Source organism: Histoplasma capsulatum, genomic scaffold (assembly GCF_000149585.1).
Source record: "Histoplasma capsulatum NAm1 scaffold_5 genomic scaffold, whole genome shotgun sequence".
NCBI classification, from domain to species: domain Eukaryota; kingdom Fungi; phylum Ascomycota; class Eurotiomycetes; order Onygenales; family Ajellomycetaceae; genus Histoplasma; species Histoplasma mississippiense.
Window position 1 is genome coordinate 1,609,354 of NW_001813978.1, and position 15,668 is coordinate 1,625,021.

The window sequence follows — 15,668 nt, forward strand, 5'->3', positions numbered from 1 at the left end:
CATTTAACGTAATTCATAGTGCCTGGCTAAATCGATTGCTCTCGTTAAAAAGTATGCAAGGACATTTCAGGATGCAACGGTAAGACAATCTAGGATATCTTTCCAACTCTCATTTTCCCAATTTCGACCTTGCGGTTTACTCTGCATTTCGAGCTGTCAGTAGAACATTCCAGTAATAGCCAATCTCATATAATGAATCGGAACGGTGAAAAGAATCGCCACTGACCTGTCCGCATCCTCATCCACCATCTTAAGCATCTCATTCTGAATCTCTAACTCACTATTAATCGCAACTCCCAATTCCATCTGGCGCGCTAGAACCTTCCGTAGATCCTCCAAGCTCACATCCTGATTCTCCATGACCTGCTTCTGCAACTGCAAGACGCCCTGGTTGTCTAGCTCCCTCGTCTGATCCGTCTCTTTGCCCAATATCCGGCCTGGTCGGGGTTTTGACGCCCCGACAAGAGCTTCTTTATCCTGCACCGATGCAACGGCATTGTCCAACTTCGCCTTGGCGGACATGGAATTCAATAAATTTTCTAATCCATCTCTTTCCTTCCGAGCACTGGAGAGCAGGTCCTTCCTTCGCCTCAGCTCACCACTACCCAGCTTATCACCACCCCACGTAGATCTGTTGCCCAAATTCTTCAACCCGTCATCCAAGCCAGTCAGCAACGTCCCCACTCGAACAAGGCTGCTCTTCGCCTGCGCAGAGCACTCGTGTTGTTTCTGTGGAGTGGCAGCCTGATCGCGACGTGTGAGATAGAGTCTAGCATCGTGGAGTTGTGACTTTACATCGCGGTAGCAATCGAGCCAGGTAACCGGGTCTGTGATAGGGCCTGCATTTCCGCCGGCTCCTGGTGTCATGACCGCAGCATGTAAACGTGATGAGGCACGAGAGGAGCCGTTGCTCCGAGCAGCGCTGGGCAGATTGAGAAATGCGCGCCAAGCACTTGAATTACGCCATTGCGGGTCTTCAGCCTCGTTGATGGCACGCAGATACGCTTCCAGCCCCTCCCTGCGCTTCTCTCGATATACTGGGTTGGAGTTCGTGTTCGTGAACCAGGATTTTCCAGGTAGAGGCGCGGGCGGGGGGGCGGTTACTTGGCTTGATAATGAGGCATGGAAGGCAAGAAATTCTGAATAGCGCTTCTGGACAGTAAATGTACATAATGGGAGTCTAATGGAGATGTTATAGATGGTGTAAGGGCTAGGGGTCGTGGAGAGGGTAGTTGTTGGAATGGATATTTCGATGGCCGGAGCCATGGCTAGGGCAGAAGGAAGCCTAGAGGCTGCGAGGTGGTAAGGGCATCCGTGTCTGTCCTTGATTGCATACCAGTCAAACGGAGAAGAGGGTTAATGTTGTTCTGGAAGCAAGTTGACTCAGAGGTTGAGTGTTGGGTAGAGGATCAGCTGGATGTAGTTGGTGGTTCAAGATAAGTCACGACTTCACGACGTGAGAGAGAGCGAACTTAAATATTTAGACACTAGTAAATATTTTAGGCGTGCAGATAAATATGGGACCTTTCCTGCCACGAAGAGGCAATTGAGTACAATGACATCTAGAAGCTTGCACATGGTATTTCTAAATTCTGAAGCAAGAAAAATATTTCGTACGTGGCTGCTATTATGGTTTCAGGATGGCAAAGACGAAGAATCATCGAGGTAGTTATCTCAAAATGGGAATACAATAAATATCAAGCACATATTTATTGACTGGCTGTTCGCGAATGTCGCAGCCAGCAACAACCAACCATCTTCTCCCATCCCACGAAAGACATCAATTTCAACAATCACAGCTGTGTATAGAAATTGTGTGAATAAAATGGTTCAGTATGTCGCATGCGGAGCTAGGGAGGTTGAGCAGCGTCTCACAGTCCATGGCTGTTTCCTTCCTTTGCCAATGTGAAGGCTCCGTTGCCTCTGCATTTATAACATTCAACACTCGCTGGTCCCATGGGCCAACTCCAATTGCATAGACAAATCAACCTTTCTATTACTCAAAATGTCTGAGCAAATTACGCAGAGACCAGCGTCGCCAGGGGGGTCGCCAGATTTCAATATCCCGATCACCATGCACAGAGCGGATACCATTCATTTGACTCCCTATTCAGCACCGCTCCCGCATGTGGATGATGACCACGACGCTCAAATTGAGCGAAAAGGGCGTTCTCCAACTCGATCTCGCGTTAAAGAAGATAATCGCTCACCGTCGATGCAATCTCTGCTCCCTGTTTGCTCAAATCGAGATGGGCGAAGAACACTGTTACTCATCTACATCCATGGTTTTGTAGGGTCGGATACCAGCTTCAAAAAATTCCCCGTGCATGTCCATAATCTGCTTACTGTTATGCTCTCTGAATCGCACGTCGTTCATTCCAAAATCTATCCCCGATACAAGACAAGAAAAGCAATCGAACTTGTTAGGGACGATTTGAGTTATTGGTGAATGCCCTTGACTTTTTCTCCCCCTTCTCGCTAGGGGATATTCACACTGATATATCACATTTCATTGATAGGCTGTGCCCTCATGAATCTCCTGATACAGACATCGTGCTAGTTGGACATAGCTTAGGTGGAATTCTTGCAGCAGAGATTGCCCTCCTTGGCCCCTCTGATCCACAGGGCCCAGAAATGTTTAAGCATCGGATTATGGGGACTATAAACTTGGATGTCCCATTTCTGGGCCTGCATCATCGTGTGATCACCACCGGCTTCGGGAGTTTGTTTAGGTCCAAAATCAAGAAAAAGGACCCGCGAAATCAACCTTTTCCCGTCGACTCCTCAATCATGAAGCCCTCCATTTCTTCCCCTGATGATCCTAACTTCGACCCGATGTTCCTGAATGACACCCGACTTACAGAACGATCACAGCTTGACGGAGCTTTTAATTTTATACTTAAAAATTCTAACCAGCTTGTGGATGCGACTAAGAAATATATTTCTTCGCATGTGGAGTTCGGCTTGTGCATTGCTGACTACTCTGGTCTCAAACGCCGATATAAGCGTCTGAGAGAATTGGAGGATATTGACGACTGCAGTCCAAGGCGGGATGGGAGCGGCCGGTCATATCGCCGTATTAGATTTATTAACTACTACACTGCGTCCACAGGAAAAATAAAATATCCTGCTAGTGGAAGTAACGGTGACAATTGTCCTAATACAAGTGTGCTGGACGGAAGGTCAGCGAGCACAGCGCCCACGTCTCCCTCCGAGCTTGGCCACGTTGTATCATTATCTGTCGATCCTCGCACACCAACGGAAGAAAAGACGGGGAATCCGGTCGCTTTGTCGCAAGCAAAAAATGAAGAAGAAATTAGTGCCGAAATTCACCAATTGGTAGTAGAACATACTCACAGTGCACCAGAGAACAGTCATACTATCCTGGCGGAAGATACATATCTTGATTTCTCACCTCAGCCGCGCCGACCACCAGAGTTTGACCACCCAAGCTCCTATGTATCAAAAGCCCTCTTAAAAGAAGCCCAAAAAGATCACTCCCGCCAAATGAAGGCTTATGAGAAGGCAGTGAAAGAAGGGGAAAAGAAAATAAAAGCTGTCCACAAACTCACCAGCAAGCAGGAACTAGCTGCAGAAAAGGAACAGATGCAGAGAAACAAAGAGTCATTATTTCCAACCTCCTCCCCAACCAACCACAGCCACTCACCCCAAGCGAACGGAGTTCTATTAGACGGCAATAATGAAGTCGAATCCACCCGTAAAGTCAAAAAGGACCGGAAATTTTGTGCTCTCCCTCCAAGGGAAACCAATGGTGAGCGGGATCCATTGTGGGTGAGGGTCTACATGGAAGGAGTGGATGAAGTCACTGCTCATCAGTCGCTATTCGTTTCTCGAAATGCGGCGTACGATCGACTAGTGGGAGATGTGGCTGCTCGCATCGAGGGATGGGTGCAGGATGATCTGACGACGCAGGTTCTAAAGAATGCTTTGGAAGAAAAAGAGTAACCTTGGTGGTTTTGTGAGATATATCTGACGATATTTTGTTGCGACACCCCATCAACCGGGGTCAAGGTGTATGGAGAAGACACGTGGGTGTCTTCGCTCCCGAGGTCAACTCGCCTTGACCAGATCCTCGCTCTTCATGTTTACCACTATCATTCTTATTAACTGCTTTCGATGGCAGGCTTTGTCATTCTACTGCTTTGATACGGCTACATAATGATAGACCTGCATGGTTCGAGATGTTTGGTTTGGCTCGCAGCACAGTTACTAGCTCTGCATCATCATTCTTCTTCCTCCCATACCAGAAACGGGTTTCAAATCATCAGATGTAAGTGATGGATAAAATGTAATCAATATGGCCTATAGCGCAACTATATTTATTTAAAAAAAGCAAGCAAGCAAGCAAGCAAGAAAGACTGGATCGGGGATTTCAGCAGCCAATAAATTCCACCTGACGCAAGCTGACTACCAAGCAAGACCTATATCTTCCTCCCATATATCGCGAAACTCAAGCAGGTCTCTCTGTCCGTAGAATTCTCCAATAACACTAATTATCATATCGAGCATGGCGCGGGTATATTGCTGCGCATTTCTAGATTTGTAATCACCATCCACCTTGCCTTCTCCGTCTTCTTCATCGTTATTCTCTCTCTCGATCTCACTTTCCCCAGGTTCTAGTTTACCACTCGTATGCTGGGCTTGCAGTCTTGCTTGGAGACGTGCTTTGGCTGCTTCGAGTTCGTCCTGAGTGTCCACGCCGTTAGATGAGGTGATAATGTCTCCGTTCGCTTCCTCATGTCCTAATATCCCATCCGCGCTGGCAGCATCATTCGTAATATCCAGTTCATTCACCTGGTTATCACCCCCATCCCCATTCCTGTTAATACTTTCCCCAGTGCCAACCCCTTTCTCCTCTCGTTCCTCTTGATTTTCTTCGACGACTTCTCCTCTCTCCCCATCCTCCATATCAAATTCGCCCTCCAGACCCTGAGCCTCCACGACCTCACTTTCCCGAATCTTCACCAAAATCCTAGCCGCCCTCTTCCCCAACTCCCTTATATCCCCCACTTCCTCACTTCCCATTTCCCCCACAGCTCGACAACGGCCCAAGAGCCCCCATGCCCATGCACCTAGTCTCTTCACCTGCACGCTGTCATTGCCCCTAACTGTCTTAGATAACAAGCGTGCAACAACGGCCAGAAGCCCCAGCACACTTTCCATATCCATGCATGCCAATTGCGCCATGCGAGGGTCCATTGTCTGTATTATTTTCTCCCACTCAGCCCTGGCATGCTTGTTGGATCGGGGGAGAGAAATGGGCCGTTCCGCGCCTAAAGAAGCAATCACGGATGCTGGTGGTGTGCATTTTAGTGTTGATCGAAGAAGAAGGAAGCGGTGGTGGAGTAGGTTGTAGTATATCTCTTGCGCGTCAGGAGCGCTTGTGTGGGGTGCTTCGGCTTGGGGGTTTTGGGAGTAGTATGCGACATAGACTCCATCCGAGTAAAAGCCGGTCTGGCCGCTCTCTACTTCCTTGGCCATGGTGTCGTCATCGCTACTTTTATTTCCTTGGGTTTCAAGGGTTCTCGAATTATCCTTGTTTTGACAGACGGTGTTGGAGACGAATATCGCTGGAAGTGTTCGTGCTTCAGATCTATTATCAAAGGCATGGCACCGCGTAAAACGTACGGCGGGATATTGCCATCAGCATCACTTTACTATTGCCAAAGCTGCATGGAGAGAACAAATATACATATGAACAAAAACTTCTTAGCCACAGGAAGTTCAATGTTTGTAAAGGCCTGGGGTAAAAAAAAAAAAAAAAAAAGAAAAAAGAAAAAGTTGCTTACCGGACCATACGCAGATACTCGATTCCATCCTCTGGAGGGTCGTAGCATAATTGATCCTCATCTCCAAGATCGTCCAGTCCCGGAAATGCATGTCTCTGCCCATAGACGGGGTCATTTTTGGGCTGAATGCGTGCTGTGGTTGGTGTTTTGGGGGTTGGAGGGTATGATTCTTCATCATCGTTGGAGTCTGTAGGACGGGGCCTTTTGGGGTATGGAGGACTGCTCGATTCTGAAGAAGGGTCCTTGCGCTTGTCAGGCATGTTTCCTGATATTGTATGCGACAAGATACATTCCCTTGTAGAGTGTCGCGTTGTCCAGAGCTTGGTGCTAAATATGAGATTATTAGTAAATTTTGGTTTTTTGCCGGAGCTTGGACCACCTGAGGATTTGAGCACAGCTCCTCCAGGATCTCGAAATATACAAGGTCTAGACGCAGTTACGAGTGTGTTCATTTAACGCCAATGCGCTGTCGAAAGTTATGGCATATTTATTATAAATATAAAATTTGATTTCATTATTTCATGGGATTTTATATCCGAGAAAATCCCTGACTTTTCCCATCATTTCTACAGATACTGCCTACTCTCTTGGTTAGAAAAAGCGATAGGCTTATGGGCGGAGGCGTTGCGGGTCACGGGGAAACAGCGTCGCTAATCGGATATTAGGAAGGCCCAGGAAAAACATAACAATACGATTCAGACCGAGTCCTCCACCAGCATGTGGAGGACACCCCTGTCTAAACGCCCCGATGTAGTCTTCAAATCCTTCAGCGTTCGGATCAAGACCCTTAGCCGACATTGCAGCTTCAAGCTCCTTCGCTTCATTAATTCGTTGTGCGCCCGACATAATCTCCTCCCCTCTCATGAAGAAATCATACGAATTGGAGAAGGTGGGGTCGTCGGGACAGGGCTTCGTGTAGAACGGTCTGACGGCCATGGGAAACTTGTCAAGGACGTAGAAGTCTGTATCATACTTCTCCCGAATAATTCGGCCAAGCTGCTTTTCCATTGCTGTAGACAGGTCGTTTTCAAACCTTTCTTGTTCAGTGACATCCACTCCGGCTTCCTTTAACAGAGCCACCCCCTCCATGTACTTCAGCCTAAGTGCCTTACCATCTTTAGGGAGTCTAAAATCACCTGCTTTTGGGTACGAGCGCTGGATGACCTCGATTTCCTTTTTGAATCGTATCTTTAACTCGCTCAAAACAAAGACTAGGAGATCTTCGGCGAATTCTAAAACTTCGTGGTAATGGCTCTGAAATGTTTTCTCAAAATCGAGTCCAACAAACTAGTAAACAATAGAACCTGTTAGCTTTTGCCGGCAATACCACCCCAGATCAGAAGTCTCCATCACTACTCTCTCACCTCTGTTAAATGTCTATGAGTGTTGCTTTCCTCAGCTCTAAACACTGGACCAATTTCGAAAACGCTCTCCATATCTCCCGCAATGCACATTTGCTTATATAACTGAGGACTTTGCGCCAAATACGCCTTCCTTTTAAAGTATGTCACTTCGAACACTCCAGCACCGCCTTCAGACGCATTCGCAGTGAGCTTCGGCGTAGAGATCCATCGTGAACCACTTTTCAACATGTATTCCATAAACAGTTGGGCAACACCGCTGGAAATCCAGGTAATTGCCTGACTGGCTTCCGTCTGGAGGTCAAGTACACGGTTATCCAAGCGAGTTTTCAGCGTGACATATGGAGCTTCTGATTCAACCTCTTCCGTGACGGATTCAGGTGGGGGTCTTTCCGCGTCCTTGACTTGCATAGGAAGCATATGTGACGCTTGCGCAACCAAGTAGACTTTCCGAATATGCAGTTCCAAGTGTTTTACTGTGGCCGACGTTACTGGTATTTCAGCTTTCTTAACGACGGCAGTAACTTTAACGATGGAATTCACGTTTATTCCTCCGATCCATTTCACCATGGGTCTCGAGATTTCGTCGCTCGCACTAACCACCGCCTGCATCTTTTTACCCTGTTGTCGCAACATCAGGAATGCCAGCTTTGCACTCTGTACCCGGGCATTGTCGACACGCGCAACGACTGTGACATCCTTTTCGCAGAGTTCCTCCGACAGGTCTAGGAGGTTCAACACTTGGACCTTGTCTGCGGAATCTGGGATGGGTCCGTAGAGGTGTTTCGAGAAGTCCGCAGCCTGACTGGCTTGTGCAGCTGCTTGTTCCTGAGCGGCACGCTTAGCTGCTTTCTCTGCCTTTTCCCTTTCTTTAGCAGCTTTCTTGAGCGCACTTTTGCTTGGAGGAGGCGGGGTCTCCAGCGGGGGGCTGAGAACCAAGGGATTTCTCCGGCACGTCACCCGTCGCCTTTTGAACGAACAGGGAGCGTAGGAATTTGCTCCATGATTTTCTTCAGTAGGACTTCAGCGGTAATTGGCAATTGGGGGTTCGTATAGCTTATAGCTAAAGGGAAGCAGCTGAGGCTGTTATCTCCTTTTTTCCGGTGCGGAAGGAGGGGAGTCAAGAGTGCCTCCACCAACCCCACCAATTGGAAAAACTTAGCAGCCCTAAGCCCTACCTGGGGTTAGTGAGCGAAACTACCTTTCGATGATAGCAAGGTCAAATGTACAGTACAATTAGATTAGATGGTGGAATCTTCGATCATGCAGTATTGAAATTTTAGTTTCACAAATACCCACGGATGATACATCTCTTACATTTTGTTTTGTGATAACGAAATTGACTTTAAATGGAGTCTTGCATACTATATTTATGAGATCTAAGAACTCTATAGTTCTTGCACGAATAATCTATAACCGAACCATAAACGAAGAAAACCAAACAAATGCTAGATTACAGGCGAAAAAAGGTGCGCGAAGCCAGGATAACTCAATTACGAGGCCACCGCGACTGGGCTAGGCTCCATTCAACGGCCTGCTTTACGCCTTCGACAATGACCTTGGGCGGCCAGGTTGGCGTCCCACCCGAGTATACACCACTTTTCAGGAGAATAGAACTCCACTTGGTCCCAACGGGACTCTTATAGGAATTGGCTCCTTGGATGTCAGACTCAGGGTTGTCACCGATCATGTACACTACCTCAAGCGGCCGTAAGTTCTCAGCGGGAAACAACTTCTCTCGTTCCTGGTTCAACCTCTTCTCAGCGAACCTAAATGTTAGTTCGCAAGGCTTCCCAATCACCGTCTTTACTAATGTGGCTCCCCCGGTTATCGCTGCCCACACACCTTCAAGGGACGCTTTAAATGCTCCTTGGCCCAGCCTTGGCTGATGGTATTGCGCAGCCCATAGAAGATCCGGGTTGGAGAAGTACAATGGCGGCTGGCCATCTTGCTGGTAGCCCCGGTTTGGTAGGTCTGGGTTATTATTTTTAGAAGAATATGTCCCAATGATACCCTGGGATGAGAGCAGTATATCGATGATGATTTGGATATCCAAAGCCCAATCTCTCGGGTCATTAAATACCAGTATTGCATCAATATTAAGGCTTTTTGAAGGATCTTCCGCGTCTATTTGACGCGGAAGCTGACTTGCAAACTGTCCGTAGTAGTCGCTGAAAGCATCAGAAAAAGGCCAAATCTCCGGGTGTGATTGGAAGATATCGCCAGGAGTCACGACAGACCTAAATCCATACCTGTACATGACGCTGTTAGCAGATGCCTGAAGAGAAAACAATAGGATAGTTAGAAGGCAAGGATGGCATACTCTTGTGCGATAGAGCGACACTTCCCGTTTCCGCCACCAACGACTAGAACGCATTTGTCCTGCAATGCCTCCTGCGCTTCATTACCTTTTACCAAATCTGCGAAAGGGGTATGACTTTGGATAATCATATCAGTGTCTAGAGCGACATGGAGGCGTTGGCTCAATTGCGCAATTCTCTCTTTCTCGTGCATTCCTCCACCATTTGTTACAAGTACGAAAGGGATTCTCTCCCTTTTAAGGAGTTGGAGAGATTCAACTGCTCCGGGGAGAGGTCTCGATGACCGGAGAAGAACCCCATCTATACTGGTCATGTATGTTAACACTGCAATTTAACACAAAAGAACAACGAGCGTCTGGCTTACTCAAAGGCAAAACCAAAATTTGGTGTTACACGCTGAGATGAAACGGAAGAGCTGAATTGCTTTCGAATTGACGATGCCTGACAACCGTAAAACGATTGACGGAGCGGTTGGTGAAGGGTGGAAAGGCGCATGGCTAGTTCAGGCAGTGGGCGGCGGACGACAAGTGTTTCGGCTAACTAAATACTAGTACGGAAAACAGGCACAACCAAATCCCAACAGTAACCCCAGTCCCAAGGGCCAATTGTTAAGCATAAGAAAAAGGGATGCTGTTGGCGGGACTGGTTCGGGTTGGGGAGCCCTGAATAAGGCAATCAAGGCGTTGGCGACCTTTTGTTCTCTGTGAGACGTGGACGAATTATTTATTTTTGAGCCGCTGACGGCATCCCGAAAACTCAAACGTCATCGTCCCTGCGGTAGTTATTTTATCAGCGTGACAGCTAGGATGGCAATGCTGATATAGCCGGGCAGAACTGGTGAATATGTGACTAATATATTTTCTTGACTTTTATTTCCGTCCCATAATGTCTCAATATAGAGGCCAAATGCCTTTATTTATCCCGGTAGAGATTATCATCCACATCCTTTCCTACTTGCGAGAGCAACCGCAGCCCATTCGCCAGAATACACTCTACTCCTGCTGCTTGGTGTCCCGACTATGGTACTCAGCTGCTCTCCCTTTGCTCTACGAGAAGCCATACATAACTGGGGCGAATTTCGATGGTTTCACTCGAGCGGTCTGCCCATCAGTGCAGGCGTATGCTCCACGAGGTGACCTCGGGCGTTTCGTCCGCCGTTTGGATTTCTCGAAACTCGTCCACAGCCTCACGACTAGCTTGACGACAAGATATCTGGGAGAGTTAAAGACAAATGTTGAGGTTTTTATTGCGCCGGCAAGCGGTTTTTCGTAAGATGCCTGTCTTCTCATAAATATGTTTAAAACTCTGGCCGTTTCAGCTGGCGTATTGTTCGTGGAGGGATATTATATGCTGTATCTATCTATTTGGGCAAATATACAAGACTGATCCATATTTATAGGGCAATTAACCTCGTCACTCTTTCCAAATGCAAAAAGCTTCGCTCCATAGATTTATTACACGTAATCAGAAAAATCGAATTCGAAGCCATCAAGAAGGCACTCCAACACCTGGATAATCTCCGTCGTCTGCGCTTACCCAGGAGAACAAACATCACTATGGTAGCAAGTCACCTGTCCTGGCCACCAAATCTCAGAACGCTTGAAATCAGCGGAACGCTTGATCGTACCACGATTCTCACATTCGACTGGCCGCCGAAGCTCTCCAGCCTAACACTAGCAGGGAAAGCCCTCAAAGATCCAGCATTGATACCAGCTGTCCTGAACAACTCTTATCTGCGCACCCACTTGAAAAGCTTGAGAATCCCATATGAAACGCATTACACGCCTCAGCATGCTGAGCTTCTACTTCATTCTATTCCCAACTTGCATTACCTTTCGATCCAGGGGGATTTGGCCAAACCGCCGTTCTTCCATACCCTCGCTTCGTTGCCTTGGCCGCTACCGTTGGAGATCCTCGCCTTTGAACAATCCCAGGGATTTCCAGACTTTTCGAAGGAAGATTTTCTCCATGCGCTGGATGGGGGGTTAAGGAACCTTCGATTGCTTGGTTTACATGAATCTCATCCATCTAAGCTGAGGATCGTGTCTGATGACGAACTCGATGAGTTGTTGAGGCGTAACGCTCAGAGAGCAGGTCACTCTCTGGACAAGATTGAGAGTGGAGATATCCCTGTTGGAGTTTATCATTTTGGTTGACAGTTTTATACGGACTGGGGTTTCGGTGTAAACTTATGGACTCAGCGATTTTGGAATATTTAACTTGGCTTAATATTATATTTCATAGCATTTCGTGAGCTATTACCGCGATGAAGAACCCTATGATTTTCGGCGAGCTTCTAGATATCATATTTTATAGAAGTAGGTATGCATGGAACGGATAGAGAGAAAATAAAAGCTTCACCTTAAATTTTTGAAACTAGTGCGATGTGGTTGTTCTAGCCTTGAGAAAGCCCGTGATTACTGTTTAAAAAAGAGAATATCAAATATAAAAGCAAGGAAAAAACAGGAACACGCAAACGGGAAACATGTAGTTGGTGAGAAATATATGGTGGGAGAAGAAAGAGATTGCTCTCAATCCACAGAAGGCATGCGGAAGGCAACGATATATGTCCGGTTTCTTCCAGGAACACCATGCATCACATTTAAAGCGTTGGGAGTCTCCCATCGAGAGAAATGTATGCGTCAGAGAGTTGACAGGTAGAGAAGAAGAAGTGGATGGGGGGAGAGGAGTAGCAAACGGGTATGAATTATCTACCAAAAGTCGATAGGCGCAATTTTCAAAGGTATCAAAGATGATTGGGTTTGAATCAGGCAACAGATGCGACGACTGTCGCAGCAACGCCTTCTTCTTCGGCACGAACAGTTACTTTGGTCGTCACACCGGATTTGGCCGAATATGCCATTCTCACCAAGGCTGCCACTCTACCGCCAGAAACAGTCTTGCCGTACAATTTAAGTGCGTGTGTCGTATTGTTGAGGACCACGTCTGTTCCCTCGAGTGGTTGAAGCGATAGTGTTGCAACAAGTTGCTCGGTTGCATCTGTGCGTAAGAGGGAACAAACAGTTAGTAGGAAAGCCTCTGAGAGGGTAAACTTATGTACAAAAAATTGTAAAAAATACATCTATTTTGAGGATGGGTAGCTTACCTTCAATGCCTTTCACATTGGAAAGTTGGAGAGTTTCGCTAGCTTCTTCACCGTTGGCACCAGTTTGTTCCCAGACGTGATCGAAGCTTCCAGCAAAGGCAGGAATGACATAGTCACTACCAATTAGATCTAAATCTTCAACTTGATATTCATCCTCGTAGCCAGTCTCTTCCGGATCGCCAGTAGTAGGGTCGATTTCTTTGCTAGTGAACTTCAGGTTGTTCGTAAATGACGTTACAGGGAAATTATGTTCTCCTCCAAGTTTCTTAAAAGCAACATAAACTATTCCGGGTTCATTTGTCATAAGTTTTGGCGCTGGCACGATAAAATCTTCCTCCAGTGATTCGTCGTCGTCCAGGGGAGAAGCAACAACGGAAACGTCCTCAAGTAACGTGTCCGGCAACGTGTTTTTGATATCATATTGCAAGACAATATGTTCCTTAAAGATATGTTTAACAGCGCTGACGACATACTCCGTCTCACTTTCGGTTAGTTCAACAGGAGTAGATGATTTGAGCAGTGTTCCGTAAGCCTTGAGCTCCGGTATTTGGACAAGTTGTTCCGCGTATTTTTGGGTCGAAGCAGCAACAGCAGCAACGCCATCGACCCCAGCGGTTGATTTTACCTTCGATGGAGTCATAGATGGGGCCTTGAGAGTTGGTGTCGCAGTCGTAAGCTTCTTGGTTCGCTCTTCAGCAAGGGCTTGCTCTTGTGATACAACTGGAATGGTGTTGAGGTCGAACGCTGCCGCAAAAGTTTCCTTATCTGTCGCCGTAACATACATGACGAGTTGATGTTCAAATGTAGACAAAGAAAACATCGAATCTAAAAGGCATTAGTTTAGGGGTAGCCATCTAAAATATCGCGCACAACAAGGGACCCTTACCGGTTTTAATAAATCGTTCCGCCAGTTCATCCTCCTCTTTCATCAGTCGTAGGTTAAGAGCCGCACGATCACGGACTTCGTCATCAGTGTCATCCAAGCATCGGGCCAATAGAACGTTTACACTTCTCTTAAGCTCTGGGTCCTTTTGGCCAACACCAAATTTGGCCAATGCCGTCACTGCAGCAGCACGAATTACCGCATTTTCCAAAACGACCCTGTTATAGATATACCGGATATACTTCGTCGGTTGTGAAGTCTTGGGTCCCTCAACCCCTAGGAGATGTAATATCCTGACCGCGAGCTTGGTGAATTCGCAATCTTCAATGAATTCACAGAGATGTGCAAGAGCTAGATAACGTCAGTTTATAGAACTATATTAGGCAAGTGAGAGTTACTTACCATCTTCTTTGCTTCCAGGGACAAATTTGATCAGGTCAAACATGCTCTCGACTACACTTCTTTTAAATTCATAGCCGCCTTCATCCCTGAGTATGCCGCTAAGGAACGCAAGCATGCCAGCTTGCTTGTGTGGGAACTTAAGACAGAGTGTTCTGATAGCCTCAACGATTGTGATTTTGAATTCGTCGGTAGTATCAGCCATAAATCCAGGAATCTGGGTCATCAGACGGTCAACGCTAGCTTCATTGCCAGTTTTAAGGAGCGTCGTAATTTGCAAACGTTGCAATGGATCGATTACTGTTGGGATATCAAGGCCTCAATATCTTGGTTGCAAGGGGTTGACAACGTTGGGGCTTGAAAGGATGCCAAACTGTGCAAAAGTCCTGATGGCAGCAAACTTGGTGATGGGGCGAGGAGACGAAAGAAAGAGTTGGAGGACATGAACCGCTTGGGACGCTTCTGCATCTGTGACATCCCTCATTTGGCAGATTGCTCGGGCAGCCTCGAAATTGACCATCTCATGCTTATGGCGAAGCCAACCGTCGAGCATTTGCATCATCGGCTTTCGAAGGCTCTGGTCCTCATCTGCCAATTGAGCAGCCAACCTGACAAGCAACACAAGTGCACCAGGGCTCTTGACCGCGCCCGCTGCACCATACAGTTGAACCATCTTTACCAAAGCCATTCTGTCATGAGCACGCATCTGATAAAGAAGACCAATTGCGTGATATTGGGTCATATAGTTCGTTTGTGAGATAGGGTGCGCTTGTCCACTCGTGAAACCAAGGAAACTGGTGGACTGTTTGCTCGATGAGGCAGCCTCCTGGGCTTCGCTCTGCCATCTTCGAACAACGTCGCGAGCGACGGGGAGGAGATGATAGGAGGAAACAAGAGCGGCTGACGAGACTGAAGGAGTTTTGTCGACAATTGCGGTTTTTATCAGACGCTCAATCGCTTGAACCGTTGTAGCCTTTCGATAATTAGTATACAACCGAAAATTCCAACATTCAGATAAAAGGCGGATCGTACATCTATAATGCGGCACAATGCTCGAATAGCATTAGCCCGGTAGAGGACGTCGCTTCCAACGGAAGTATCCTTCATAATTATGGATGTAGACATGATAACATCATCTGCCGTGCCGGCCAACTCCTTCAAGATCAGATATACCATTTGTCGCAGCGAAGGATCCTTGTTCTGGAAAAGTTTCGAGATGCCAAAGAACAACGTCGTAGCCTCGTTCGTCGGGAACTTTTCCCCGGTGAAGAGCAAAACGGCGATTTTGGTAAGTAGTGTTCGGCATTTTCGCGGGGATATAGGCGAGGAATTGAATAACCGTGCTGTCCCAATGTCAGTTGTAAGTTCTAGTCGTTCGTACCGAAGCCAGTTCCGCGCACTGTCACCCACCATCTTGGAAGACAGAAGTCCTATCCAACTTCATCATTATTTGATCAGCATCTTCATCTTTCTTAACGTAGCTCATCTTTGCAATGCAGAGGGTCGACTGGGGTGTGGACAATAATTCCCGGAAGCAGAAGTATCAGGAGCTGACGCCGGGTTGGGCAACAGGAGTGGAGAAGGTGATCAGTGCAATGAGCGGAGTTGACTATTGAGCTTTCATAATTTGCCAGAAAAGTAGACAGCAATGAGTAACTGCGGTGGTCCGCCAGCACGAGATTGGAGAGAGCAAATCGCGGCGTGTTGGTAGGAGTTCAGATATACATTCGGATACACGTTGCCTCTGGATTTGGCCTGTGTGGGACATTCAGCCACAGTGGCTGAGCG

General features: G+C 47.2%; 6 protein-coding genes across 6 annotated transcripts; 2 read left to right on the top strand and 4 right to left on the bottom strand.

Moving 5' to 3' along the window:
* Positions 1 to 89: 89 nt before the first annotated feature.
* Positions 90 to 1,266, bottom strand: HCAG_05325 (predicted protein; the record flags this gene model as incomplete). Its single annotated transcript, XM_001539808.1, has 2 exons — positions 90 to 141; positions 227 to 1,266. The coding sequence occupies 2 exons, from the start codon at positions 1,264 to 1,266 to the stop codon at positions 90 to 92; spliced, it is 1,092 nt and encodes a 363-aa protein (XP_001539858.1).
* Positions 1,267 to 2,005: 739 nt separating this feature from the next.
* Positions 2,006 to 3,966, top strand: HCAG_05326 (predicted protein; the record flags this gene model as incomplete). The annotated part of the gene is made up of 2 exons (XM_001539809.1): positions 2,006 to 2,445; positions 2,520 to 3,966. The coding sequence occupies 2 exons, from the start codon at positions 2,006 to 2,008 to the stop codon at positions 3,964 to 3,966; spliced, it is 1,887 nt and encodes a 628-aa protein (XP_001539859.1).
* A 462-nt stretch (positions 3,967 to 4,428) lies between these two features.
* HCAG_05327 (predicted protein) lies at positions 4,429 to 6,070 on the bottom strand (the record flags this gene model as incomplete). Its single annotated transcript, XM_001539810.1, has 3 exons — positions 4,429 to 5,591; positions 5,650 to 5,690; positions 5,811 to 6,070. The coding sequence occupies 3 exons, from the start codon at positions 6,068 to 6,070 to the stop codon at positions 4,429 to 4,431; spliced, it is 1,464 nt and encodes a 487-aa protein (XP_001539860.1).
* Positions 6,071 to 6,419: 349 nt separating this feature from the next.
* Positions 6,420 to 9,431, bottom strand: HCAG_05328 (aspartyl-tRNA synthetase; the record flags this gene model as incomplete). Its single annotated transcript, XM_001539811.1, has 7 exons — positions 6,420 to 7,097; positions 7,175 to 8,169; positions 8,350 to 8,368; positions 8,489 to 8,535; positions 8,669 to 8,866; positions 9,017 to 9,342; positions 9,424 to 9,431. 7 exons carry the CDS (start codon positions 9,429 to 9,431, stop codon positions 6,420 to 6,422), a joined length of 2,271 nt encoding a protein of 756 aa, XP_001539861.1.
* A 498-nt stretch (positions 9,432 to 9,929) lies between these two features.
* On the top strand, positions 9,930 to 11,648 carry HCAG_05329 (predicted protein; the record flags this gene model as incomplete). The annotated part of the gene is made up of 4 exons (XM_001539812.1): positions 9,930 to 10,001; positions 10,056 to 10,195; positions 10,392 to 10,760; positions 10,892 to 11,648. 4 exons carry the CDS (start codon positions 9,930 to 9,932, stop codon positions 11,646 to 11,648), a joined length of 1,338 nt encoding a protein of 445 aa, XP_001539862.1.
* Positions 11,649 to 12,259: 611 nt separating this feature from the next.
* Positions 12,260 to 15,293, bottom strand: HCAG_05330 (hypothetical protein; the record flags this gene model as incomplete). The annotated part of the gene is made up of 6 exons (XM_001539813.1): positions 12,260 to 12,531; positions 12,599 to 13,423; positions 13,485 to 13,832; positions 13,884 to 14,119; positions 14,255 to 14,853; positions 14,913 to 15,293. 6 exons carry the CDS (start codon positions 15,291 to 15,293, stop codon positions 12,260 to 12,262), a joined length of 2,661 nt encoding a protein of 886 aa, XP_001539863.1.
* Positions 15,294 to 15,668: the final 375 nt, after the last annotated feature.